Genomic DNA, 27,816 nt, shown 5'->3' on the forward strand with positions numbered 1-27,816 from the left:
ATGCTGTACTTCCAGGTGGTGATACTCGCTGCTACAGTCATGCTGGTTTACTACTGTGAGTTCACTGACACTTTCAGTCCAGCAGAGCAGGGCTTCATTTGCAGAGATCCCACTTTGACCAAACCTGATCCTGGACCTGAGCAGAACAGCCGCATGCCACCTATAATACTGTACTCTGTGGTGAGCGGACTACCTGTTGTACTGGTAAGTCAATAGAGCTACAGAAAGCCATGCATGTTAAAGGACTGTTAGTATCTGTCAGTTAGTCGATATCTGCAGTGGATGGAACCATGCATTATTGTGCATTTCACAGCAGGTAAAATAAGTATTGAACATAAGTATTGCAGCAGGTCTCTGCAGGTGATTTCAGCAGTGCTGGAACAAAGTTCCACAACACCTTCTCAAAGTCATCAATATCTCTGAGCCCCCCACCGTCACGGCAGGGTGAGGCAGGCATGCTGTTCGAGTGGATATGTGCAAACTTTCTCCATGTGTTGGTGTTGTTCCACCTGTATCCTTTATCTGGAAGCTCTGTCCTCCTTCCACACCATACTGATATTCATGGGGAAACTGAGTCTGATGTTCAGCTGGGAAATTGTCTTTCCCATACCTGCACAGGCTCAGTCTCTAATATTCACCCTCTGTAAACACTTTGCTGATGAGCTTATGGTCAGTTTTGTAAATTGTGGTTATTTTAAGTGTCAGAGAGGATGATTATCCAGTGTATGTTTCCTGATTGTGTGATTGACGGGTTGTTAGTCGACGTTAACGGAGTTGCAGTCAGAACCACGCCCATCACATATAATTTTAAAATACTAAAAAGGTGAAGATGAAACGTGCAATAAGGCTTCATAATGGGATTTCACAAACTGGAGGGTAACATCATGGTGGCTGTGTTTGTCTTTTCTGCTGTTTGTGGTTGCTGTACGTGGCTGTTTGGTAGGCCCCGCCCACCTCTGCATTAGCTCTGCTGATGTTTTCTCTTCAATGGGTCAAAATTAGTGTGTGGCTAAAATAGCAGAGGATGAACCTTCAATATTTTTTTTCTCAACAAAATGTCAAATGCTAATGCTGATACATGATATGGGTTTTACTGCATGTCAATAACATATCACATAAAAACATGTGAACAAATAAAAATTTGATTTAATAGTAACTTTTAAAATCAAAGCTACATCATTGCAGCAAATTACTGGAATATGACAACGCCATCATTACTGCAAACTTTTCAGTACTGTATACTACAGCTAACATTTTCTCCAATTTTTTCTTATTCAATTTATTTTGTTTTTCATTCTGTTTTTTTTCTTCTTTTTCAGATTTCAGGGGTGGAAGTAGTCATCTTCCTCTTTTACTACAACTCAAACAACTTTTATGAGCAGGAGAAGGTTGTTGTCGTGGGAGACTGCTGCTATGTTAACCCCATGGTGCGCAGGACTGTCCGTTTCCTTGGTAATGTAAGACCAGCCCAAAATATTCCCACCATTGATTAACCCAGTTGTCGTGTCTGACATTTTTAAAATGTCCTTATAATAATGTTCTGGGCTACTGTAGAGCTAAACACAATTATGGTGTCTCTTCTAACGTTTTAGGATCAGCTATGTTTAAAATGGCCATTTTCACAGAATTTAAATGAACCGTCTATAATGTAGCCTATGTGAGTTATGCAATAGTTATGTTGGTTTAAGTTGTATACAAATATCACCTGTGTGTCTTTCTGTAGGTGTCTTTGTCTTTGGTTTGTTTACAACAGACATTTTTGTTAGTACTGGTCAGATGGTCACAGGAAGTCTGGCTCCCTACTTCCTGTCTGTGTGCCAGCCCAATTACACTGCTCTCGGCTGCCAGGATACAGCGTTCTTTGTGAGCCAGTCAGATGGCTGTACTGGTGACCCTGATGACATCATCAGAGCCAGGAAGACATTTCCCTGCAAAGAGGCTGCACTCAGTGTCTACTTAGCTGTTTACTTGGCAGTGAGTAGATCTGTCTTTAAATAATCCAACAGTCTTCACCAATGTCAATAAAGTAATATTTGGTTAAAGTGTCAGAGAAATAATCTTCCTTTTCAGATGTACATCATGTCCTGCGTTGGATCTGCAGTGGGGCGTCTGGCTGGGCCCTTTGTCAGCCTCTCATTGGTCAGTCTGGCTTTGCTAACAGGCATCAACAGAGTGGCTGAATATCGTAACCACTGGAGTGATGTTATAGCAGGACAAGGCATTGGTGCTGCTGTTGCTGTCTTTCTGGTCAGTTCCTGTTATTATTAGACTTATTCATATCAGTGTAGACTTCATTAGTGGGTCATTATGAAAAACAGATATGCCAATAAACACAGCATTTTATGCTAGCTCAAACCTGAAGTTAAATGACTGCTTATTTGTAAACCCATATCCATATATATATATATATATATATATATATATATATATATATATATATATATATATATATATATATATATATATATATATATATATACACACACACACACACACACACAGCTGGATAGCGTAGTGGTTAGACTACACGCCTTTGGAACAGAGGATCGCAAGTTCGATTCCTGCCTGGGGCGTCTGTATCCAGTAAGGGTCCTAAGGCTAGACCCCCTATGCTAAGCAAGCCTACCGCAGACATGAGCGAGACAGATAAATATGAAGGCATGCCGGCTCGGACGTCGCCCGGATCAACAAGGTCCGCGTCAGGTGTTGAGGAACCAGGGCACCCTGACGAAAAGTGGGCTACTGGAACAAGAAGGCATCGGTGGGCAAGAGACGAAAACAGGGCGTTGTTGGAATGCTACTACGCAAGTAACCCTGGCGGAAGGGGCTACATGAATAGGATGAGGGACCTATGGATTCTTCGATACCCAACATCCACAATGACAGCAAAACAACTAGTAGCTCAGTGTTCCAACATTCGAAAGAAGGGACTGCTCTCACAGCTAGAGATTGATGAGGTACAACACAAATGCTACGGCAAGGAGGAGTCAGGACGCCAGGTCAGGGGGGAGATATCATCACCCCCACCCGAGATTGGGTACATAGCCCCAAGTGCGATAGGAGAAGGATCGTTGAGTGCGAGAGGAACTGACCTGAAAAATAGGATCATGGCCAAGCTTGAAACCTGGATCCCCCGTAGCCGGTTACCAAGATTACGTGAAGTACCCTCAGAAGGTCTGCTAGATGATGTTAATGCAGCACTACGGGCAATACCTACAACCACGATTACCGACACTAACAAGCTGATCTACAATACGGCAGCAGTGATCAGTGAGATGCTTGGCTACAAGTTGAACAGCCACAAGGGGCAGTACCCTCCATGGAGAAGGAGGCTAGAGGGCAAGATCAAAGTAGCACGGAGGGAGGTTAGCCAACTAACAGAGTTGCAGAAAGGTGCGACAAATAAGGTGCCTAAGAAATACAGCAAGCTGTCCATACCTGAGGCCTTGGAAACTGCCAAGCAAAGACTCACAGCCTTGGCCAGCCGCTTGAGGAGGTACACCAGAGAGATAGAAGGCAGGAGAATAAACCAGCTGTTCTCCACAGAACCAGCAAAGGTGTACTCTCAGTGGCAAGGGAACAATAAGAGAACAGCACCACCAAGGCTGGAGACGGAGCAATACTGGAAGAGCATATGGGAGAAGGATGCAACCCATAACGGCAATGCTCAGTGGCTAGAGGATCTGAGGGCAGACCACAGCGACCTCCCTGAACAGGGTCCAGTAACCATCACAGTGGCAGATATCCAAGAAAGGGTCTCCAGTATGAAGAGTTGGACAGCACCAGGGCCCGACATGGTTCACGCCTACTGGCTGAAGAAGCTGACTGCACTCCACGAGCGTCTGGCAGCACAAATGAACCAGCTGCTAGAGACACCCGGAATGGCTAACCGAAGGTCGGACGGTCCTGATCCCCAAGGACCCCAAGAAGGGAGCGGTCCCCTCCAACTACCGACCAATAACCTGCCTCAGTACTACATGGAAGCTCCTGTCAGGCATCATATCGGCTAAGATGAACAGGCACATGGGTCAATACATGAGCGGGACACAGAAAGGAATTGGCAAGAATACCAGAGGTGCAAAACACCAGCTACTGGTAGACAGAACAATCAGCCGAGACTGCAAGACCAGACTGACCAACCTGTGCACTGCCTGGATTGATTACAAGAAGGCCTATGACTCAATGCCCCACAGCTGGATACTGGAATGCCTAGAATTGTACAAGATCAATGGGACCCTAAGAGCCTTCATCAGGAACTCAATGGGGATGTGGCGTACAACACTAGAGGCCAACTCCAAGCCCATAGCACAAGTTACCATCAAGTGCGGGATCTACCAAGGAGATGCTCTGTCCCCACTGCTGTTCTGCATAGGCCTGAACCCCCTCAGTGAGATCATTAACAAGACTGGCTACGGATACCGACTACGGAACGGAGCAGTTGTCAGCCACCTCCTGTACATGGATGACATCAAGCTGTATGCCAAGAGTGAACGAGACATCGATTCACTGATCCACACTACCAGGCTATACAGCAATGACATTGGAATGTCGTTCGGACTGGAGAAGTGTAGTCGGATGGTAACAAAGAGAGGGAAGGTAGTCAGAACTGAGGGGATTGAACTACCAGAAGGCAACATTGCAGACATAGAGGACAGTTACAAGTACCTGGGGATCCCGCAGGCAAATGGGAACCATGAAGAGGCCGCTAGAAAGGCTGCAACCACCAAGTACCTGCAGAGGGTCAGGCAAGTCCTGAGGAGTCAGCTGAATGGTAAGAACAAGATCCGGGCCATCAACACATACGCCCTGCCCGTGATCAGGTACCCTGCTGGGGTAATAGGCTGGCCAAAGGAGGAGATAGAAGCCACTGACATAAAGACAAGAAAGCTCCTGACCATGCATGGAGGGTTTCACCCCAAGTCCAGCACCCTGAGGCTGTACGCTAAGCGGAAGGAAGGGGGCCGGGGACTGGTGAGTGTCAGCACCACAGTCCAGGATGAGACAAGGAACATCCAAGAATACATTGGGAAGATGGCCCCAACTGACCGAGTGCTCAGTGAATACCTCAGGCAGCAGAAACCCAAGAAAGAGGAGGGAGACGAGGAACCATCATGGAAGGACAGGCCCCTGCACGGTATGTACCACCGGCAGATAGAGGAGGTGGCTGATATCCAGAAATCCTACCAGTGGCTGGACAAAGCTGGACTGAAAGACAGCACAGAGGCACTAATCATGGCAGCACAAGAACAAGCTCTGAGTACAAGATCCATAGAGGCTGGGGTCTATCACACCAGGCAAGACCCCAGGTGCAGGCTGTGTAAAGATGCCCCAGAGACAATCCAGCACATAACAGCAGGGTGCAAGATGCTAGCAGGCAAGGCATACATGGAACGCCATAACCAAGTGGCCGGCATAGTGTACAGGAACATCTGTGCCGAGTATAACCTAGAAGTCCCGAGGTCAAAATGGGAGATGCCCCCAAGGGTGGTGGAGAATGACCGAGCTAAGATCCTGTGGGACTTCCAGATACAGACGGACAAAATGGTGGTGGCTAACCAACCGGACATAGTGGTGGTAGACAAACAGAAGAAGACGGCCGTAGTGATCGATGTAGCGGTTCCGAATGACAGCAATATCAGGAAGAAGGAACACGAGAAGCTGGAGAAATACCAAGGGCTCAGAGAAGAGCTCGAGAGGATGTGGAGGGTGAAGGTAACGGTGGTCCCCGTGGTAATCGGAGCACTAGGTGCGGTGACTCCCAAGCTAGGCGAGTGGCTCCAGCAGATCCCGGGAATAACATCGGAGATCTCTGTCCAGAAGAGCGCAGTCCTGGGAACAGCTAAGATACTGCGCAGGACCCTCAAGCTCCCAGGCCTCTGGTAGAGGACCCGAGCTTGAAGGAGGATAAACCGCCCGCAGGGGCGTGCTGGGTGTTTTTTTTTTTTTTATATATATATATATATATATATATATATATATATATATATATATATATATATGTGTATATATGTATATATATGTGTGTGTGTGTGTATATATATGTGTGTGTGTGTATATATATGTGTGTGTGTGTGTGTGTATATATGTGTGTGTATATATATGTGTGTGTATATTAGGGGTGCAACGATACACAAAATTCACGGTTCGGTTCGATACTTTGGTGTCACGGTTCGATATTTTTTCGATACAAAAAAAATGTTCATGCCTTTTTAATTTGTCATTTATTAAAATTATAAATATATATTTTAACTCAAAAGTACAGTTTTTTAATTTAACCCTAACCCTTGTGCGTGTTTTTTATTTTGACAGCGAATGCGCACCTGCGGACCACTTATGTGCAGCCCTGGTTATTTAGCTCGTCATATTGCAGCCACAGAAATTCTTTTGTCCATGAAACCATAAAGCTGCACTTTCTTTTTGCCTTATAGTCTGATTTGTCATAACTTCTCCGTTTTGTGGTAAGCTTTTCTTTGGCTGTCACTTCTTCACCCTGACCGGTCTTATTTGGCTCAGCAGAACTGAAATGCTTTTACACACTGCCCGACGGGCAGGGCAGAGATAGATTTTGGTAGCCCGACTGAAAAAAATTGCTAGCTCCAGGACGTCGGGCTAGCGATATTGCGAGCCCTGTATCTGATTGAGGAATCACTCATCTTTGGAAAAGAGAGTTTATTACAGAGAAATGTCTCTTTCCAAAATAAAAGCTATACTATCCGCTTCTTCTGGGCTATATTCTCAGCAGCATAAGGAGAATCATGTGCTAACAGCTGTCTAAATGACTCGGCTAAAGTTAGTAGCATGCTTGTTGTTTTGGTCTTTGCACTAGGATGATGTCTGCGTAAATGTGCAGTCATATTCGTTGTGTTCCCACTAGTGCTTTCAGGTTAATCTCGTTGAAATGACCTTAACGCCACAACACGGCAAATCTCCGTTAACGAGCTACCGCCGATCGCCCTGTGTGTGGGGCTAGACGGCCAACACGTTAACGAGCTAACTGCGCTAACACACTAGCTCCCACCCATGTAATTGAGCATTGCATGGCACATCCAACATACTGTTTTACTTTAGTCCATGACTCGCTTACCTTCAGGGTCATACGTCACATGAAAACCAAAATAATTCCAAACGCCAGATCTGGAGAGCTTAACTTCTGTCTTGCTAGCTTGCCCTGCGCTCTTCCTTCTGACGATGCTGTCTGTGTTGAGCACTCAGTGGATCTGCGCTCGACAGTGCAGCCTAGGCGGAGTAGTCGAACGCAGATTCACTGAGCGCTCAACACAGACAGCATCGTCAGAAGGAAAGTTGATAAAATAAATTACAAATGTTGTATTGTTCGATACATATGCGTACCGAACCGAAAGCACTGTATCGAACGGTTCAATATCGATACGAATATCGTTGCACCCCTAATATATATATATATATATGTATGTATGTATATGTGTGTGTGTGTGTGTGTATATACATGTGTGTATATACATGTGTGTATATACATGTGTGTATATACATGTGTGTGTATATACATGTGTGTGTATGTACATGTATGTATGTACACGTATGTATGTACACGTATGTATGTACAACAAGGTCCGCGTCAGGTGTTGAGGAACCAGGGCACCCTGACGAAAAGTGGGCTACTGGAACAAGAAGGCATCGGTGGGCAAGAGACGAAAACAGGGCGTTGTTGGAATGCTACTATGCAAGTAACCCCGGCGGAAGGGGCTACATGAATAGGATGACGGACCTATGGATTCTTCGATACCCAACATCCACAATGACGGCGAAACAACTAGTAGCTCAGTGTTCCAACATTCGAAAGAAGGGACTGCTCTCACAGCTAGAGATTGACGAGGTACAACACAAATGCTACGGCAAGGAGGAGTCAGGACGCCAGGTCAGGGGGGAGATATCATCACCCCCACCCGAGATTGGGTACATAGCCCCAAGTGCGATAGGAGAAGGATCGTTGAGTGCGAGAGGAACTGACCTGAAAAATAGGATCATGGCCAAGCTTGAAACCTGGATCCCCCGTAGCCGGTTACCAAGATTACGTGAAGTTCCCTCAGAAGGTCTGCTAGATGATGTTAATGCAGCACTACGGGCAATACCTACAACCACGATTACCGACACTAACAAGCTGATCTACAATACGGCAACAGTGATCAGTGAGATGCTTGGCTACAAGTTGAACAGCGACAAGGGGCAGTACCCTCCATGGAGAAGGAGGCTAGAGGGCAAGATCAAAGTAGCACGGAGGGAGGTTAGCCAACTAACGGAGTTGCAGAAAGGTGCGACAAATAAGGTGCCTAAGAAATAGATATATCTATATATCTATATAGATATATCTATATATAGATATATCTATATATAGATATATCAATATATCAATCACAGAATGTACATAAGGTGCAGTTGCAGTCTAGGAGTGGGAGCAGTGTGACAGTTCAACTGTTTAGGAGGGAGATGGCGAGGGGAAAGAAACTGTTCCTGTGTTGGTTGGTCCCAGTCTGCAGGCTTCTATACCATCTGCCAGAGGGTAGCAGGTCAAAGAGTCTGTGTCCAGGGTGTGAGGGGTCTGTGATGATTATCCCTGCCTGTTTCCTGGTTCTTCAGAGGTACAGGTGCTGGATGGAGGGCAAGTTTTACTGAAATTTTAGTCATTTATTCAAAGTCAGAAAAAACGGTACAATTTAAAGCACACTTTCAAGCAGCTTTTCAAAATAATTCATCTTTCCAAGAGTAAGTTCAGCACCTTACTTCTGCACATCATTGTGTAACTTGGTCAAACATATTTAGACTCTTTCCTTAATAGAAAACCGATCTAATGGACTAAACTGCTGCAAGATACTCTCACACACACAAGCTGTGCTTGCATGGATGAACATGAATTAATTTTTTCCACTTCGTGAACAACAGTCTTAGTGGGGACAAAGATCTGGGTCACAGAAACAATGTAAACAAAAATAATAGAGCTCTATTTCCCTGCAGTAACAGGGAAGTACTTGCAATCCAAATGGTTGATCCGTGTGAAAGGAATAATTTTGAATGATCAAATGTATTCAACTTTTCTTCTATCTCTTCCTAGGTTGTTTTTGTGGTTCAGTATTTCAAAAAGAGACCTGTGATTCCCCAGAGTCCCTCAGACTCAGGCACGGCTAATACCGATGAGGTTTCCCCTGAAGTCAATCACAATATGGAGACCAGTGATAAGGTAAGGTATAAAGGACTGCACTTTATACCATGCTGTTAGGGCTAGTGGTTGAAAACATGGATAGATAGCAACAGTGGCGTTACCTGTTACCTTCGATACTCCTATATTTGAATCTTAACATTGTATTTATTTATTTATTTATTTATTTTTGGGCATCATGTTGCTTTTTAGAGCCAGAAGCGGCCATATTTGGAAGGTGGAGTACAAAGCCATCAGCTAATGCTAGCAAGCTTGGTTATCAAACTGCATTCATAAATTGACACTTAGTGTTATATGTGTTTTAAGTAATCCAAAGTGAAAACCTAAAAAAAACTGTAGAATTTGATTAACCAGAACAGAAGCACAAACGTCCATCCATCCATTCATCGATCCATCTTCTTCTGCTTATCCGGGGCTGGGTCACGGGGGCATAAGCAGAGAAGCCCACCCCTCCCTTTCCCCAGCCATCTCCTCCAGCTTTTCCGGTGGAACACCAAGGCGTTCCCAGGCCAGCCGAGAGATATAATCTCGCCAGCGTGTCCTTGACCTGCCCTTGGGCCCCCTCCCGCTGGAACATGCCAGGAACACCACACCTAGGCATCCCAGGGGGCATCCTTGTCAGATGCCCGATCCACCTCAACTGGCTCCTTTCAATGTGGAGGAGCAGCAGCTCTACTCTGAGCCCCTCCCGGATGGCTGAACTTCCCACACTATCTCTAAGGGACAGGGCAAGCCACCCATCAGAGGAAGCTCATTTCTGCCGCTTGTATCCGCGATCTCGTTCTTTCAGTCACTACTCACAGCTCGTGACCATAGGTGAGGGTAGGGACGTAGATCGACCGGTAAATTGAGATTGAAATTTTACACTCAGCTCTCTCTTCACCACAACGGACCGGTAAAGCGTCCGCATCACTGCAGCCGCAGCACCAATCCATCTGTTGATCTCCCGCTCCCTTCTCCTGTCACTCATGAACAAGACCCCGAGATACTTAAACTCCTCCACTTGGACCAGGAACTCGTCCCTGATCCAGCGTGGGCTTTTTTTGGGGTGGCTGTAGCTGAGGAAGTAGAGCAGGTCACCTACTGATCAGAAGGTTGGTGGTTCGATCCCTGGCTCCTCCAGTCTGCATGTCATGTATCCTTGGGCAAGATACTAACCCCAAGTTGCTCTCCGATGCATCCATTGGAGTATGAATGTGTGTGAATGTAGTTAGACAGCACTAAGTAGAGCGAAAGTGCTTGTGAGAATGGGTGTGACTGGGTGAATGTGACATGTTGTATAGAGCGCTTTGAGTACTCCGGGAGAGTAGAAAAGCGCTATGTAAGAATCAGTCCATTTACCATTCTGGCTGAGGACCATGGCCTCAGATTTGGAGGTGCTGATTCTCATTCCCACCGCTTCACACTCGGCTGCAAACCGTTCCAGTGCAAGCTGGAGGCCATCACGCAATGAACCCAACAGAACCACATCATCTGTGAAAAGCAGCGATGAGATTCTGAGACTACCCAGGTAAAAGCCTTCCGCCACTTGGCTGCGCCTAGATATTCTGTCCATAAAAATTACGAACAGAATCTGTGACAAAAGGCAGCCCTGGCGGAGTCCATCACCCTTCAGGAACAAGTCCGACTTATTGCCGGCTACGAATACCAAGCTCTTGCAATGGTTGTATAAGGACTGAATGGCCCGTAGCAATGGGCCAAACACTCCATACTCCCGGAGCACCTCCCATAGGACACTCTGAGGGACACGGTCAAATGCCTTCTCCAAGTCCACAAAACACATGTAGACTGGTTGGGCAAACTCCCATGCACCCTCAAGTATCCTTGAGAGGATAAAGAGCTGGTCCAGTGTTCCGCGACCAGGACAAAAACTGCATTGTTCTTCCTGTATCTGAGGTTCGACTAACGGATGGACTCTCCTTTCCAGCACCCTGGCACAAACTTTCCCAGGGAGGCTGAGGTGTGTGCCCCCCTATAGTTGGAACACACCCTCCGGTCACCTTTCTTAAAGATGGGAACCACCACCCCGGTCTGCCAATCCAGAGGTACCACCCCTGATCTCCACGCAATACTGTAGAGGCGTGCCAACCACAACATCCCTACAACATCCAGAGCTTTCAGGAACTCAGGGCGGACCTCATCGACCCCAGGGGCTCTGCCACCAAGGAGTTGTTTAACTGCCTCAGTGACCTTGTGCCCAGGGATTGGAGGGTCATCCCCCTCATCCCCAGACTCTGCTTCCTCCACGGAAGATGTGCCAGTGGGATTAAGGACATCCTCAACTTATACCTTCCACCACCCGACAATTTTCTCCCTTCCGCAAATTGCTACCTTATCGTGGTGGAGGGGTTTGTGTTTGTGTGTCCCAAGGATCCCAGGGGTATGTTGTCTGGGGGCTTCTGCCCCCTGGTAGGGCCTCCTGGTAGGGTCTCCCATGGCAAAATGGTCTTGGCTGAGGGACCAGACAAAGAGTGATTCAGAAGATGCCTATGAGTAGAACACCAAGGGAACAGTTCACCCTGCCCGGGGAGGGTGCCCGAGGGAGAGCATCTGGTGGCCGGGCCTTAGTCCATGGGTGCCCGGCTGGGCACAGCCCAAATAAGGGACATGGGCCCATCCTCTTGCAGGCCCACCTCCCATAGAAGGCACCGTAGGGGTCAGGTGCATTGTGTGCTGGGCAGCAGCCCTTGCGAACCAATCCCCGGCTACCAAGACTAGCAGTCTGGACATGGGATGTCACCTCTCTGGTGGGGAAGGAGCCTGATTTAGTGCGTGAGGTTGAGAGGTACCGGTTAGATATAGTCGGGCTCACCTCAACGCACGGCTTGGGCTCTGGAACCAGTCACCTGGAGAGGCGCTGGACTCTGTCTCAGTCTGGAGTAGAGATGGACCGATCCGATATTACGTATTGGTATGGGTCCGATACTGACGTAAATTACTGGATCGGATATCGGAGAGAAATAAAAAAATGTAATCCAATCCATTAAATATCAAAAAAGCACCTCACAAAACTTGTGACACGGCATAACTCGGCTCATAACCGTAGAGCAGTATGCGTCACGTGATAGAGCGCCTGTGTGTATTTGTAGCCTCGCTACCAAACCAGCATTTCATCTCCGACAAAGTTATCCCAGAGAGAAGTAAAACACGTGTGTAAGTTCATCTCTGAATGTTTGTAAAGCATTCCAGCGTTAAGCTGATCTTTTTCTACGTAGCTGACGGCTGGTAACTGTGCAGGGGCGGATCTAGCAAAGTTTAGCCAGGGGGGCCGATAGGGCATGAACAAGGCAAGGCAAGTTTATTTGTATAGCGCAATTCAACAACAAGGTGATTCAAAGTGCTTTACAGAGACATTAGAAATAAAAACAAATAAAAAGCATGATTTAAAATTGATTAAAACAAGCAAACAAACAAACAAACAAATTAACAAACAAACAAACAAACAAACAAACAAAACAGTATATAAAATCAAAACAGATAAAAGCAGAACAATAGATAAAATCAGTAGTTAAAATGTTAGTTTTGAAATTTAAGCTTAAAAGTGTGGATTTGGTGCTTTATTCAAATGCAGCTGAGAACAGGTGAGTCTTCAACCTGGATTTAAATAAACTGAGTGTTTCAGCTGATCTGAGGCTTTCTGGGAGTTTGTTCCAGATATAAGGAGCATAAAAGCTGAATGCAGCTTCTCCGTGTCTGGTTCTGACTCTGGGAACTGATAAAAGACCGGATCCAGATGACCTGAGGGATCTGGAAGGTTCATACTGGGTCAGGAGGTCACTGATGTATTTTGGTCCTAAACCATTCAGAGCTTTATAGACCAGCATCAGGACTTTAAAGTCTATCCTCTGACGGACAGGCAGCCAGTGTAAAGACCTCAGAGCTGGACTGATGTGGTCCACTTTTTTGGTCTTAGTGAGGACTCGAGCAGCAGAGTTCTGAATGAGCTGTAGTTGTCTGACTGATTTTTTTAGGTAGACCTGTAAAGATGCTGTTACAGTAATCAAGCCTACTAAAGATGAATGCATGGACTAGTTTTTCCAGGTCCTGTTGAGACATCAGATCTTTTATCCTTGAAATATTCTTGAGGTGATAGTAAGCTGATTTTGTTATTGTCTTAATGTGTTTTTCTAAGTTTAGGTCTGCATCCATCACTACACCCAAATTTCTCGCCTGGTTTGTGGTTTTTAGATGTATAGATTGAAGTTCTCTGGTGACCTGTAATCGTTTTTCTTTGGCGCCAAAGACTATTACCTCAGTTTTGTTTTTGTTTAGCTGGAGAAAATTGTGGCACAACCAGTCATTAATTTCCTCAATGCATTTACCAAGAGCCTGTACAGGGCCTTGGTCTCCTGGTGACACTGTGATATATATTTGTGTGTCATCTGCATAGCTGTGGTAGTTTATTTTGTTGTTCTTTATAATCTGTGCCAGTGGGAGCATGTAGATGTTAAACAGAGGGGGTCCTAAGATGGAACCTTGGGGAACTCCACATGTGATACTTGTCTGCTCAGATGTGAAGTTACCTATTGATACAAAGTATTTCCTGTTTTCTAAGTATGTTTTGAACCAGTTTAGTACAGTTCCTGAAAGACCTGCCCAGTTCTCCAGTCGTTTGAGTAATATGTTGTGGTCAACTGTATCAAATGCTGCACTGAGATCCAGTAAAACTAAGACTGACATTTTTCCATGGTCTGTATTCAGACATATGTCATTGAACACTTTGGTCAGAGCGGTTTCAGTGCTGTGGTTCTGTCTAAAACCTGACTGGAAGGCATCATAGCAGTTATTCTGTTTTAAGAAGTAACTGAGCTGTTGAGAAACTGCTTTTTCAATGATCTTACTTAAAAATGGGAGATTTGAGATCGGCCTGTAGTTGTTCATTTGTGTCTTGTCAAGATTGTCCTTTTTCAGTATAGGTTTTATTACAGCAGTTTTTAGTGGTTCCGGAAACACACCTGACATTAAAGAAAAGTTGACGATCTGTAACAGGTCTGACTCCAAAGTCTTTGAGACCTTTTTGAACAAACTTGTTGGCAGGACATCTAAACAGCAAGAGGAGGAGTTCAGTTGACCTAAGATGTCCTCCAGGTCTTTGCTGTTAATAGGGTGAAACTGTTTCATGGTGTTTAAACAGTTTTTTGGTGGACACAGTACATAGTCTGGATCTGCTGTTGATGTACCAATTGCTTGTCTAATCTTTTGGATTTTTTCTGTGAAGAATTTAACAATAGCAACCCCTCCTCCTCTCCTGCTCACACTCTCGTATACAGGGGTAGAAGAGCTTCTCTGTCTCGTAGGAAGTGAAGGCCAGTCGGTTTCAGAGATTTCAGCTCGCTGTGCCCTGCCTGTGATACGTCCTCCCCCTTCCAGGAGACATGATTTATGTCTTGGTTTTGCACCAAGACAGTCCAAGGGGGGATTATCGCTTGAGGATTTATAATAGTGCACAAAGTCTACTTTCTTGGTCATGTTATCTGTGCTCCTTAGCTGTGTACTAGCTTGCTCATCGCCATTGTTTTGAATCAAAGGCAAGGTTGTTTCATTTCCACACAGTCCATTTACCTCCACGTTTACTTCTAAGCGATGAATTTTTGTCTCCAGTACTGCAATCTTCTGCAGGAGGCTGTGGTAGTCATCTGTGGAGAGGGAAGGCATCTTGTTGCTAGTTAGCCTAGCGGTTAGCACCATTCCAGGCTATTGAGGCTGCTCGGTGCCCAGACGCTGTAATCAGCTGTGTTTAGGCCACAGACACACGGAGCGCTGAGGATAAGGTAACTATAAAGATAAGATAAGATAACCTTTATTAGTCCCACACGTGGGAAATTTGTTTTGTCACAGCAGGAAGTGGACAGTGCAAAAGTTATGACGCAAAAATTAGAATACAATAAGAATAAATACAGTACACAGCTGTACAGAATAGAATAAAATAATATACTATATACAGTAGAATAAAATAGAATAAAAATATACAATAAGATAAAAATAGAATACGAATGCTATATACAACTGAGTAAAAATACAACGATGCCAGAAAAGATTATTGCACTTAGTGTTATTGCACATGTGTGGATGTGTGTGTTTGTTCAGTTAAAGTCTTTGTTGTGGAGTCTGACAGCAGTGGGGAGGAAAGACCTGCGAAATCTCTCCGTCCCACACCGTGGGTGCCGCAGTCTCCCACTGAAGGAGCTGCTCAGTGCTGTCACAGTCTGCTGCATGGGGTGGGAGACGTTGTCCAACAGGGATGACAGCTTAGCCGCCATTCTCCTGTCACTCACCACCTCTACTGGGTCCAGAGGGCATCCTAGAACAGAGCTGGCCCTTCGGATCACCCTGTTCAGTCTCTTCCTGTCCCCAGCAGAGATGCTGCCGCCCCAGCAGACCACACCATAAAAGATAGCAGAAGCCACCACAGAGTCATAGAAGGTCTTCAGGAGTGGGCCCTCCACCCCAAACGACCTGAGTCTCCGCAGCAGGTACAACCTGCTCTGCCCTTTCCTGTAGAGGGCGTCTGAGTTATGAGTCCAGTCCAGTCTGTTGTTCAGATGAACACCAAGGTACCTGTAGCTGTCCACAGCCTCAATGTCCATACCCTGGATGTTCAGTGGTTGCAGTGGAGAATGCTTGTGCCTGCGGAAGTCTACCACCAGCTCCTTGGTTTTACTGGCGTTGATCTGGAGGTAGTTCAGCTGGCACCAGTCCACAAAGTCTTGAGTCAGTCCTCTGTACTCCTTGTCGTCCCCATCAGTGATGAGGCCGACTATTGCAGAGTCATCAGAGAACTTCTGCAGGAAGCACTGGGTGGAATTGTGGGAGAAGTCTGCAGTGTAGATGGTGAAGAGGAACGGAGCCAGAACCGTTCCCTGTGGGGCCCCCGTACTGCAGACGACCCTGTCCGACACACAGCCCTGAGTCCTCACATACTGTGGTCGGTCGGTGAGGTAGTCCAAAATCCAGGTAGTGAGGTGATGGTCCACTCCAGAGTTCTCCAGCTTGTCCTTCAGAACCGAGGGAAGAATAGTGTTGAAGGCACTGGAGAAATCAAAGAACATGATTCTCACAGTGCTTCCAGCGGTCTCCAGGTGAGCGAGGGAACGATGTAGGAGGTGAATGACGGCATCATCCGCTCCAATGCCAGGCTGGTAGGCAAACTGAAGTGGGTCCAGTGATGAGCTTATTAGGCGCCGAAGCTGAGCCAGGACCAACCGCTCCAGGGTCTTCATCAGGTGGGATGTCAGAGCCACCGGCCTGTAGCTGTTGAGGTCCTTGGGGCGTGAAGTCTTTGGCACTGGTACAACACAGGAGGTTTTCCAGAGCTGTGGGACTCTTCCCAACCTCAGGGAAGAGTCCCACAGCTCTGGAAAAATGTTGCTGTTTCTGTTAAGAACACTTTGGTCCTAATGATCTATAAGTGTCCAGAAGCTATCGCAGGTAAGCTCATACGGAAAAAAGGGAAAAAAGTCAGCATAAAAATCAATAAAAATCAATACAAGAAGCAAAGCATTTAAAGAGCAAAGAGACGAAGCGTCCACACTCACAAAGGGGGAAACACAAACAGGGAAAAGGGGGCACAAAGACATACTTTTCTTTCTTATTCTCATTTAAAATGTCTAGCTTTTAATAAATAATTGTCTGAATCTTACACCCAAAGTTTTAATCTGATGTAAAGTATATAGAAGTCCATTACTGTATATAGTAACTGTTAAGTCTAATATACCCCAGTAAGCTATACTACTTTTTCCTTTGGGAAGGTACCATCTGTGCAGTCTGCAGTTCTGTAGAAGAAAGATGTTGAATCTATTTAATTATTCTTGAAAAATAATTAATTTTGGTGCATTTTTTTTCACACTGCATCAAATTAAAGTTGATTACGTCGATTAAGCATCATGAGGTGGAGGGTGGGTGGTGGTTCCCTATTTTATTTATTTTATTTTTTTGCTGGGAGTTTGCAACCCTATTAGTTAGCAGAAATATTAAGCAACCTAAGTACTCTTTAAAATACCAGAATAGGAAGAATGGAGCAGGTTTAAGTTCATTAGATTGATCAGTATTGCTGAACTGTGAAATATTTTGGGTGCAGTGTATTTTTTTTTACATACAGGTCTAACAGAATAGCTTTAATGTTGTTGTTTATTTAAACTTGAGTATGAACTTATACAAAATGCAGCAAGATATTAAAAAAACAGTTTTATTGATTAGAAAACACACTATATCGGATTCATATTCGTATCGGTATCGGACATAAAAAAGTGGTATCGTGCCATCTCTAGTCTGGAGTTGCCCCTGGTGAGAGGCGGCGGGCTAGGGTGGGTATCCTAGTATCCCCTCGGCTTGCTCCCTGTGTGTCTGGGTTTCTCCCAGTGAACGAGAGGGTTTGGTCCCTGTGCCTTTGGGTCGGGGAACGGGTCCTGACTGTCATCCGAGTGACGGTTCAGAGTACCCAGCCTTCTTGGAGTCCCTGGGCGGGGTGCTGGAGAGTGCCCCGCCTGGGGACTCCAATGCTCATGTGGGCCACGACAGTGAGACCTGGAGGGGTATGATTCGGGGGAACGGCCTCCTGGATCTGAACCCGAGTGGTGATATGTTGTTGGGCTTCTGTGCAAACCACAGTTTGGCCATAACTAACTCTATGTTCGAACATAAGAGTGTCCATAAGTGCATGTAGCATCAGGACACCCTAGGCCACAGGTTGATGATCGATTTTATAATCATATCACCAAACCTGTGGCCATATGTTCTGGACAACCGGGTAAAGAGAGGGGCTGAGCTGTCAACTGATCACCATCTGGTGGTGAGTTGAATCAGGTGACGGGGGAGGACACTGGAAAGACCTGGTACACCTAAATGTATAGTGAGGGTGCACTTGGATTGCCTGGCAGAGGCCCCAGTCCGTGAGATCTTCAACTCACACCTCCGGCAGAGAGTCAACAGCATGCTGAGGGAGACTGGGGGAGACCACCCAGGAGGATATATTACTTATGACATAATACTATTAAAAAGACTAAAAAAGGCACTAACGTCACAAACAAGATGGAGAGGTCCAGTTCAGTGACTTGAATACGTGGAAGTAGAGTCAGTAAGGACCAAACTTTTTGCACCAGACTACAGATGCTGAAGTTAACATCAGTGTCTGTCAAGTTACTTGAAAAAAGTAATCAGTAACTAATTACTGATTACTTCCCAAAAAAGTAATCCCGTTACTTTACTGATTACTTATTTTCAAAAGTCTTTAGTTACTTAGTTACTTTTTAAAACATGATTTATCCCCTGAATAGGTACTAAAGCAATAGATCTTTTAGCCCAATTCTACTTTTTCTACATAATCCATCATACAAAATGTAATCAAATGAAAAAGTCTCTTTTTAAAACTTGTTTTATTAATTTTAATCTTTTAACTTTATGCATCAAGCAAACATTAAATTATATGCAACATTCTCTGACTGGAAGAAATTTGTTTAGCATTTAAACCTATTTTCTGCACATTCCAGCACATAAAATAAAATTGTTTTTTTGTGTTTACACTCAGTCTTTCAAATAGATGCACGTAAAACACAGCAGAAAATAAATAAAATCAAAGACTAGCGGTCCTGTTGCTCTATTTTCACCTGTAAAGCAGGAGTGGGGCAGGCGGATATTTGCCCTGGTGCAGGTGAGCCGCAGCGGTCAGTGGAAGGATACGGCAGTTTCTCTGTGAATTTCACATTCCCGTGGCAGCGCACTGTCGGTGCTTGCTCGGACGTTTAGGGGTTTGTTTCGCTGTAAAAAGAAATTTTCTTCCCACACAGTGAACAGCGGACGCTAATGATTTTGTCACTTTTTACAGAATCAAACTCAAAGTAAGGTCAGTACTTCCATGCTTTAAACGCTGCACGCTCACACTCTCTGCCACACTTGTTATATTATCCATTGTTGATCTGCACACAGCTGTTGCCACGAACATCACACTCGCTTACGTCACTGTCACGAGACACTCTTGCAAAAAAATCACGGTTTTAGTAACGCAGTAACGCAGCATACTAACTGGAAAGTAACAGTAATCTAATTACCTTTTTTGCAATAGTAATCCCTTACTTTACTGGTTACTCGAAACGCGTTACTGCCCATCTCTGTTTTTTTTTTTGTTTTGTTTTTTTGCCTGTCCCATTTGGTTCTTTAGCCGTCAGAATTGTTGTCTGAAGACCAACAAGGATACCCAATGGATTTATTTTGCCAAATGGATCATCATGGCCTTGCCGTATTGGTCCATTTGATCGACCTTTGTTTTTATTATTTATTATATTTTATTTTCAGATGTTACAGACGGGACAGACATGAGTGAGGGATAGGAAAGGGAGAGAGAAAGAGGAAGGAAAAGAAAAACAGAAGGGGAGAGGGACAGTGAGAAAGGGGGGGAGAAAAAAAATCTCCTGGATCACCTGTTGAGAGAAGAAGAATAGAAAACAAGCAAAAAAAAAAAAAAAAAAACCAAAGCAACATACTAAACACAACACCATCGCATTAATCTAGCTAAGTGTAAACAGCAGTAAATACTAAATATTCAATGTTGTTGTGCAGCACGCAGGACAGACAGCGCACAATGTGCTTTGAAGTAGAAGCAAGAAAGGTGTAATTTAAGTCTACGAACAGTGAACACCCGTGTGCATACCTGTGTGGATCAGCGTGCTTGTATTCAAATGGTTTCCACATGTAATGGTCTGCAAGAGGATGTAGAGAGCCATAGCCCCGCCCCCCAGGGCATGAAGCAGGCATGGAGGAGATCCAGGCCCCAGACATCCAGAGGCCTCAGAGTGCGAGAGCCCAAGGAGGACCACCGGAGGGGCATCCGTGCCACCCTCATGGGAAGGGCTGAGGATCCCCAGACGAGGCGTCACCCAGTAGCCACCGAGCAGAAGCTAGAGGGGGCTGCACCGGCGTGCCCGCCGGCTCTGCCGGCAGCCAGCTGTGCCAGAGTGAACCGAGCCGCAGGCCCAGAGGCCGGAGGCCCGAGGGCCCCCCGCACCCCGGAGGAGGCCTGACCGAGCAACAGGCGCCAGGCCCCGCCAGGTAGCCACTGGGAGTGACGCCGTTAACGTGCCCACCCTCAAGGCCCTATATATATGTGTGTGTTATGAGAGTGTGAGTAATGTGGATGTCTAAGTTGTGAGATAAAATTGAGGCACAGGTGGCCAGAAGGGGACAGGGGGGGGGGAAATGTCTCCCCTGCACCCTTGTGACACACCCGCACCCCAAGGCCCTACCTGTGTGGGTGAGTGTGGTGGAGCGGGAAGAGGGAGGTAGTCGGGGATGGGGAGGAAAAGGAGGGAGGGGAGGATGCCCCTCCCTAGGGCCAGCTCCCCCGCTGACCCCAGTAGGCACCCCCGTCCTCTGGTACCCACCAAGGCAAGGGAGCCCAGGTCCATCCAGACCGGGGCCTACGGTAGCACTGCCAAGCCCCACAGGACCCGGGGCAGCCCACCCTACCCCACCGCAGAGGAAACTGTACCCACCCCAACATTCAATCGTCTCCCAGACTACACAAGACAACAGACACCCAGGTTAAGTTTATTCTCCACCTCTCCTATGTCTCTCCCCCACCTGCAGAGTGGACTCCTGCAAGGATGGAACAACCTCCCCGCCAGTTGAAGAGCCCCCCAGTTAGGCCGATGCACAAGAGGCCCCCTGCGCCAGGGCTGAGCCCTTGTGCACCCACCCGCCCACAACCTCGGTGACACACCGACGAGGACCGAAGCCCCCAAGGCCCAGCCAGAGCCCTAGCACGGAGGCGAGGCACCCCCGAACCCCAAACCCCCACGCCTGCCCCGGATCCACTCAGGGGCAGCGAGGCCACCAGGCCAGTAACCTACATCCACCAGTACAGACCATCCTCCAGCCCCGCTGCACGCAGCCACGAGGAGAACAACCTCTGAGAGCGACCAGAGCCACTAACCAGGTTATGAACGCAACCCCCGGGGTAAGCCCTCCAGGGATAACATCTCTAGGGGTCCTCCAGCCGCCCTAAGCCCGTCCCAACTCCATATCAACCACAGTAGCTAAGGCGGGACCAAACCACGACCCCCTACCCCCACTAGGTGATGGAGCCGATCAAAGGAGCCCAGAGGGATTGATCTAATGTGGTGGCAGAGGCTATATCGAGACTAATGTGATCTATTAGAAGGTTTCTATATTGGCTAGAATTAAGATTATTTTTATTTTTCCAGTTCATGAGGACTGTTTTCTTGGCGATGCATAGGGCAGTAAAAACCATGTGGACTGTATTAGTTTCTGTAGTGACCTCATCCAATTTTCCCAACAAGCATACTAAAGGGGAGGTTGGAATTTTACATTTCAGACACTTTGATAAGTCTTCACATATCTCGCGCCAAAACTTCTGCACTGGTGGACAGAACCAAAGAGCGTGGATGTAATTGTCTGGTGTATTGTCTTGACAGTGTGAGCAGTTGTTGGAAGATGTAAAGCCCATCTTGAACATCCGATGACCTGTATAGTGCACTCTATGTAGTATTTTGTACTGTATTAATTGCAGACTGGGATTTTTAAATCAATTTAAAGGTTTTTAAGCATACCTGAGACCAGAAGTTTAGGTTTAAGCTGACTGATAAATCTGCTGCCCATCTCTGGTTAACATACAACTCTATGGTGGCTTCATTGCTTTTAGAGCGAGCGATAAAAACACCATGGAAAGAAATTGAGACTTACCCGGAATCATTAGGGCAAGATTTACTGTCAGACTTGTTAAGGGTACAGATAAAGGCAGGTAGGAAGGTACTTAACATAAACAAATGTGAATATTCAAACAAATGTTGGCTTGTGTCATGCACTACAAAACCTGCGCTAGGAGCACAGAGATAAAAGAATAAAGTTACGTTGAAACCAAGCACACCATTGTTTTTCTTGTGACATTACCAATAAGTTTGATGTGTCACATGGCCCTCTTCCTATTGAAAAAACAAAAGTTGTATCCAAGATGGCCGACTTCTAAATGGCCACCATGGTCACCACCCATCTTGAGGAGTTTGCCCCCTCACATATACTAATGTGCCACAAACAGGACTTTAATAATATCACCAACCATTCCCATGTTATTACGGTGTATTCATATAAATGGCCTACCCTGTAGTGAAGCCACCAGAACATCCTGTGGAGAAAGGAGATTCTGTCCTGGGTGAAGTTAAATTTGCTGTGTGTGCACAGTGGATTACCTGGAATCTTGCTGCTGTAGGAACATAAAGTCTTTTGAGTGGTCCTCCCCCATTATCACAGTCAGTCTGCTGGTCTGTCCAGTCCCAAAATGCCTCAGGTCACTATGCCAACAATACAGCTGGGGGGCCGGATGGACTCCAGGAGGGAGCATCCAGCGTCATGTTTCATATTTTCTATATTTTAGTCAATATTTAATCAATGCAGGCAAACCCTTTGTACATATTTATACTAAATCACTTTTTCCTGCGTCTGTCGACATGGTGTCTGGCCAAACCAGTCAAGGCTCAGGCTAGCTGTCCCACTCCCATCTCCCCATACCCACACTTCAGACAATGAACAAAGTCCACTGATATCAAAAGAATGGGGTGAGTTCTTTTATGTCAAAAAGGCCCCATGGTTAAATTAATTTTTATTCTGCACTATTTATTTGGTAATAATACATTATCATTATGTTGGATTATTATATTGGAGAAGTGTGCTTTGCTCTGCAAATATTTTGGAGTGTGCGAGAGCTTTAAGTGAAACTGATTTGAGATCCACAATATCTCATGACAGAGATATATATCAGTCGGCTACACTTTGCCTGAAAATTGACAGCCAAAGGATTATTTAATTTATCTTTGCTAATGCTTACTTAAAATACTAAAATATTATTATGTTGTCAATGCAAACAGAGTATTATAAATAAAAATCTGTAACCTTAAAAAAAATTTTTTACATTCCACAATTCCATTCAAAACGTTAATGGATATATTGTGTTTGATGTGAAGATACCAATCAATATTAAAAACTAAATAACATTGATCCATGTCTGCACAGTGTTATATTTTTAGGATTGGCATGCGTTGGGGCCCAAAGTCATTGGGGTTTTTTTTATTTTGCTTTTGCTTTTGCCACGGGTCCCATATCCCTGGTGGCACCCTGCTCCTACCCCAGAGTCCATGGCATTAACTTCCACAATGAATTGTTTGGATTTGTCAGACTGGATGAGAACTGGCACAGATGCAAACAGTCACTTCACACAGTCAAACACTTGCTGTGCTTTGGAGTGGAATGGGACCTTGAGGGAAGTGAGACTCTCACTAATGTTCTTGACCAACGATACAAGTTTGCAAACCCCAAGAAGATTTTCAGCTGTTTGCATGTGGTTGGCTCCGGCCAATCCACCACCTCCTGAGCCTTTAGAGTCTGCCTTTACGTGCCTCCTCTCAATGATAGAGCCTGTGTCTGACTTGATGAACTGAAGTAAATTGTAAGATTCAGTTGACTCCAGATAGTATTAGTGTAGCATTAGCTTACCTGCTTGTCGCTCCGCCCCCCAAGCCTAATTCTGTTTTCCTCAGTGGTTTTGCTAACTTACTTACCCACCTTTCATCTGTCTCCCCACATGTTAGTTTGATGGGAGATTTCAACATTCATATGGTAAATGGCCTGTATTTATATAGCGCTTTACTAGTCCCTAAGGACCCCAAAGCGCTTTACATATCCAGTCATCCACCCATTCACACACTGGTGATGGCAGCTACATTGTAGCCACAGCCACCCTGGGGCCAGAGGCGAGGCTGCCGGACACTGGCGCCACCGGGCCCTCTGACTACCACCAGTAGGCAACGGGTGAAGTGTCTCGCCCAAGGACACAACGACCGAGACTGTCCAAGCCGGGGCTCGAACCGGCAACCTTCCGATTACAAGGTGAACTCCCAACTCTTGAGCCACGATCGCCCCATATAAATAATAATAACCTTCTGCTCACCAGAGACTTTTCCTCCTGTCTTGAGGACTTCGAATTCAGTTTATTGACTTTCCCACTCACTCCAAAGGAGACACCTTGGACTTGATCTGCTGTTCTGGTCTTACTCCCTCTAATCTTTCTGCTTCCCATAACTGACCACTTCCTCCTTTCATTTAACCTCCCTCTCTGCTGCTCTTTAACCAAGCCAACCTATCTCATCTCACTCCACAACATCAAGAACATTGATATGCACATTCTCACTGCCAGTTTGGATAATATTCAGATTCCAGACTTCTATTCTACTCCTGATGATTTGGTGTTATATTTTAATAATTGTTTAGTCATTGTCCTTGATTCTCTGGCTCCTGTAAAAACTCACTCTGTTTCCTTCGCTTCCTCTGCTCCCTGGTTTACCTTTGACCTCCGAGCTCTGAAGGCCAAAGCTGTGCAGCTAGAGCATAGATATAAGAAATCTGGTTTAACTGTTGATGAAGAAATCTATACATGCCATGTACTCCAGTATAAAGACTCCATCAACCAGGCCAAACAAAGCTTCTACTCTGGTATTATCAGTTCTTATGAGGGTAACAACAGGATTCTGTTTTCACTTCTTGACAAACTTCTTAAACCCTCTGATGCTTTACCCCCACACTTCTATTCTTCTGAAACCTGTAACTCCTCGATTCTGTTTTTCCCCTCTCCAGAACCTTTTCTCTATTTTGAGCCGTTTTCCACTTTTCATCTTCATCATATATCTGAGTTTATATGTAAATCAAAGCCATCATGTTATCTTGACCCTATACCTACAGGGCTTGTGATATCCTGCCTCTCTTCCTTACTCCCACTCATCTCTGCTATCATTCACTCATTACTCACCACCGGTATCGTTCCCTCCTTATTCAAGATAGCTTCAGTCACTCCTATACTGAAAAAACCTTCCTTGGATCCTAACAACTTTAACAACCTCCGTCCAATTTCTAATCTACCCTTCATCTCTAAAATACTTGAAAGAATAGTCGGAGCTCAACTTCATTCACACCTGGTTAATAATAACATCTACGAGAGGTTTCAAACTGGCTTTCGCTCATGTCACAGTACAGAAACTGCTTTTCTTAAAGTTACTCATTCCACTCTATTCCCAGTCACCTCTGGTGTACCCCATAGTTCAGTCTTAGGCCATCTTCTCTTCATAACATACATCCTCCCTCTTGGTACCATTTTCCATAAATTTGATCTTCACTCTCACTGTTTTGCTGATGACACTCAGTTATATCTCTCCTGCAGGCCTGATTCCTCCCTCCCACCTTCTTCTCTTACAGAATGCTTATCCCAATTAAAATCCTGGTTCAGCTTAAGCTCAATGAGGATAAAACTGAAATCCTCCTTACTGGCACTAAATCCAACCTACTGAAGGCGAACCATTTCACTCTCACTATCAATAACTCCACAGTTTTCCCTTCACCTCAGGTTAAGAGCCTTGGTGTCATCCCAGACAGTTCACTATCCTTTAAATCTCACATCAGTGATATCCTATTTCCATCTATGCAGCATTAACCTATTTCGTCCTTCTCTTTCCACCCAGTCTGCATCCATTCTTGTTCATAGTCTCATTATCTCCCGCCTTGACTACTGTAACATCTCTTACGTAGTTTCCCCCCAAAATTCATCCAAGCTTCAACTGGTTCAAAACTCCGTTGCCCGCATTATTACCAGAACCCCTCCTACCAGCACATCACCCCTGTTCTCCAGGAACTTCACTGGCTCCCTGTGAAGTTCCAAATAGTGTACAAGCTTCTTCTGCTCACCTTCAAGGCCCCTCATAACCTTGCTCCTCGTTACCTCTCTGACCTGTTAAGTACTACCTCTTCTGCCCGCTCACTTCGATCTTCTTCTTCTATCCCCAAGTTTAAATCTGTTCAAGTCTGCATATATTCACTGTGAACTTATTGTCCATTTGATCTTGTTTTGTACTGTTCTTTGTTTTGTCATTGTCCTACTATGTGTTTTATTTTATTGTTAAGTGTCTTTGGGTGTCTTGAAAGGTGCTTTTAAATAAAATGTATTATTACTATTATTAGTAATATTAGTATAGGCAGGCCACAAAGTCAAGATCAGCTGCTATCCAATTGCTCACAATTGTTGACTTTACAACCCACCTGTGTATCAAAACACAATCTTCTTGTGGCTATAGTAGCCCTGACTGAATTGTTGCTTTTCTTTACTGTTTCTGTAGAGCCCAGGGTCCATCACAGAAGTCACATGACTATGAAGGACCACCCCCTCACCCAACCACATCAAGGGGGAGATTGACGTCACCAATTCTGTGTAGTTCATGGACCTTTGTTTTTTACATCAGTCTCATTTGCGTCTCATTACATCAGCAACATTTTCTGTCATTTAAGAATTAATCTATCATTGCCACTTTTATTTTGCACTGTAGTGTTGTTCTCCCAGGGTCAAATGTGGCACGCACAGTTTAAAAAAATGTTTACTGTAAATGTACTGTCAACTTAAGAAATGTCACTGTGGATATTGTAGCAGCCATTTTAATTAATATATGATTTGTTTTCTTTATGGGTAAAAGTATTTGATATGTGTATTCAATGTAAATTTGATGTGAATACATGTAACACGTGTTAATGTCATATATAAGTCAGTAAGATTGCATGATATCTGATATATGAGGTTATAAAGAGGGATAAAGGGATAAATAATAACTAGTTTAAGACAGGATCATTGGTTGTCATGGTTTCCACGATATTGTCTGTGTTATGTAGGAGTCTTTGGAAATCTGAATTCAGTTCATTTCAGTTTTCCATTTTATTTATATAGCACCAAATCACAACAGTTGCCACAATAATAGAGAGAAATCCCAACAATCAAATGACCCCCTTGACCAAGCACTTGGCGACAGTGGGAATGAAAAACTCCCTTTTAACAGGAAGAAACTTCCAGCAGAACCAGGCTCAGGGAGGGGCGGGGCCATCTGCTGCGACCGGTTGGGGTGAGAGAAGGAAGACAGGATAAAGACATGCTGTGGAAGAGAGATAGAGGTTAATAATAACTAGGGATGGGTACCGGTATCTGGTGCCATTATGGTACCAGTTCTGACATAAACGGTAGTAACTGGACCGAAAAGCAGCGCACATTTTGGTGCTTTATTTCGGTGCTTTTTTTTCCTGAGATGTCATACACTTTGGATTCTAGCCAATCATTTTACATTTCCGAGGATAGTAGGCGGGCCCAGGTACGTACGTTCTTTTAGAGCAGAGCTACAGATTAAAAATGCCCAAGGTGAACCAATCAAAGTCTGGCTGTACTTCACAGCAAAAGATGCAAACTCAGCAGCAACAAGTGCTTTAAGCTGATACTGTGATACTGTCAAAGGAGGTAACACCTCGAATCTGATGAAACACCTGGCGATGTATAGGGTTCTTTTAAAAGCCGAGAAATGCACCGTATTTGATAGCTTGCTGCGAGACCTCACACCAAGCACATCTACTGTGGGTGTACAAAACAAAATATATAAGAAATGTATATGTTTGATTTAATTATATATCCATGTTGTAATACTGCAAATGTAATATTACTTGTAAATGTTATTTGTGCCAAAACTATATAATAAAGAGAATAAATATGCATGTTGCTTTCACATGTTTCAGTTACCGGTGATGATAATGTACACAGATGGTAAATG

At 45.0% G+C, this 27,816-nt stretch overlaps 1 protein-coding gene across 1 annotated transcript; it reads left to right on the forward strand.

The window, feature by feature from the left end:
* On the forward strand, positions 1 to 27,596 carry LOC146648894 (phospholipid phosphatase-related protein type 5-like). Its single transcript, XM_085388501.1, has 6 exons — positions 1 to 204; positions 1,320 to 1,452; positions 1,724 to 1,974; positions 2,071 to 2,247; positions 9,086 to 9,211; positions 26,353 to 27,596. The coding sequence occupies exons 1-6, from the start codon at positions 1 to 3 to the stop codon at positions 26,380 to 26,382; spliced, it is 921 nt and encodes a 306-aa protein (XP_085244627.1). The 3' UTR covers positions 26,383 to 27,596.
* The last annotated feature ends 220 nt before the right edge of the window (positions 27,597 to 27,816 follow it).

This window comes from Rhamphochromis longiceps, linkage group LG18 (genome assembly GCF_057381845.1).
Source record: "Rhamphochromis longiceps isolate RC_006_pf linkage group LG18, R_longiceps_female_GT1.1, whole genome shotgun sequence".
Taxonomy (NCBI): domain Eukaryota; kingdom Metazoa; phylum Chordata; class Actinopteri; order Cichliformes; family Cichlidae; genus Rhamphochromis; species Rhamphochromis longiceps.

Coding starts and splice junctions, on each gene's coding strand:
- LOC146648894 (XM_085388501.1), top strand. CDS start 1: ATGCTGTACTTCCAGGTGGTGATACTCGCTGCTACAGTCATGCTGGTT. Junction 205..1,319: donor GCGGACTACCTGTTGTACTG/GTAAGTCAATAG, acceptor CTTCTTTTTCAG/ATTTCAGGGGTGGAAGTAGT. Junction 2,248..9,085: donor CTGCTGTTGCTGTCTTTCTG/GTCAGTTCCTGT, acceptor ATCTCTTCCTAG/GTTGTTTTTGTGGTTCAGTA.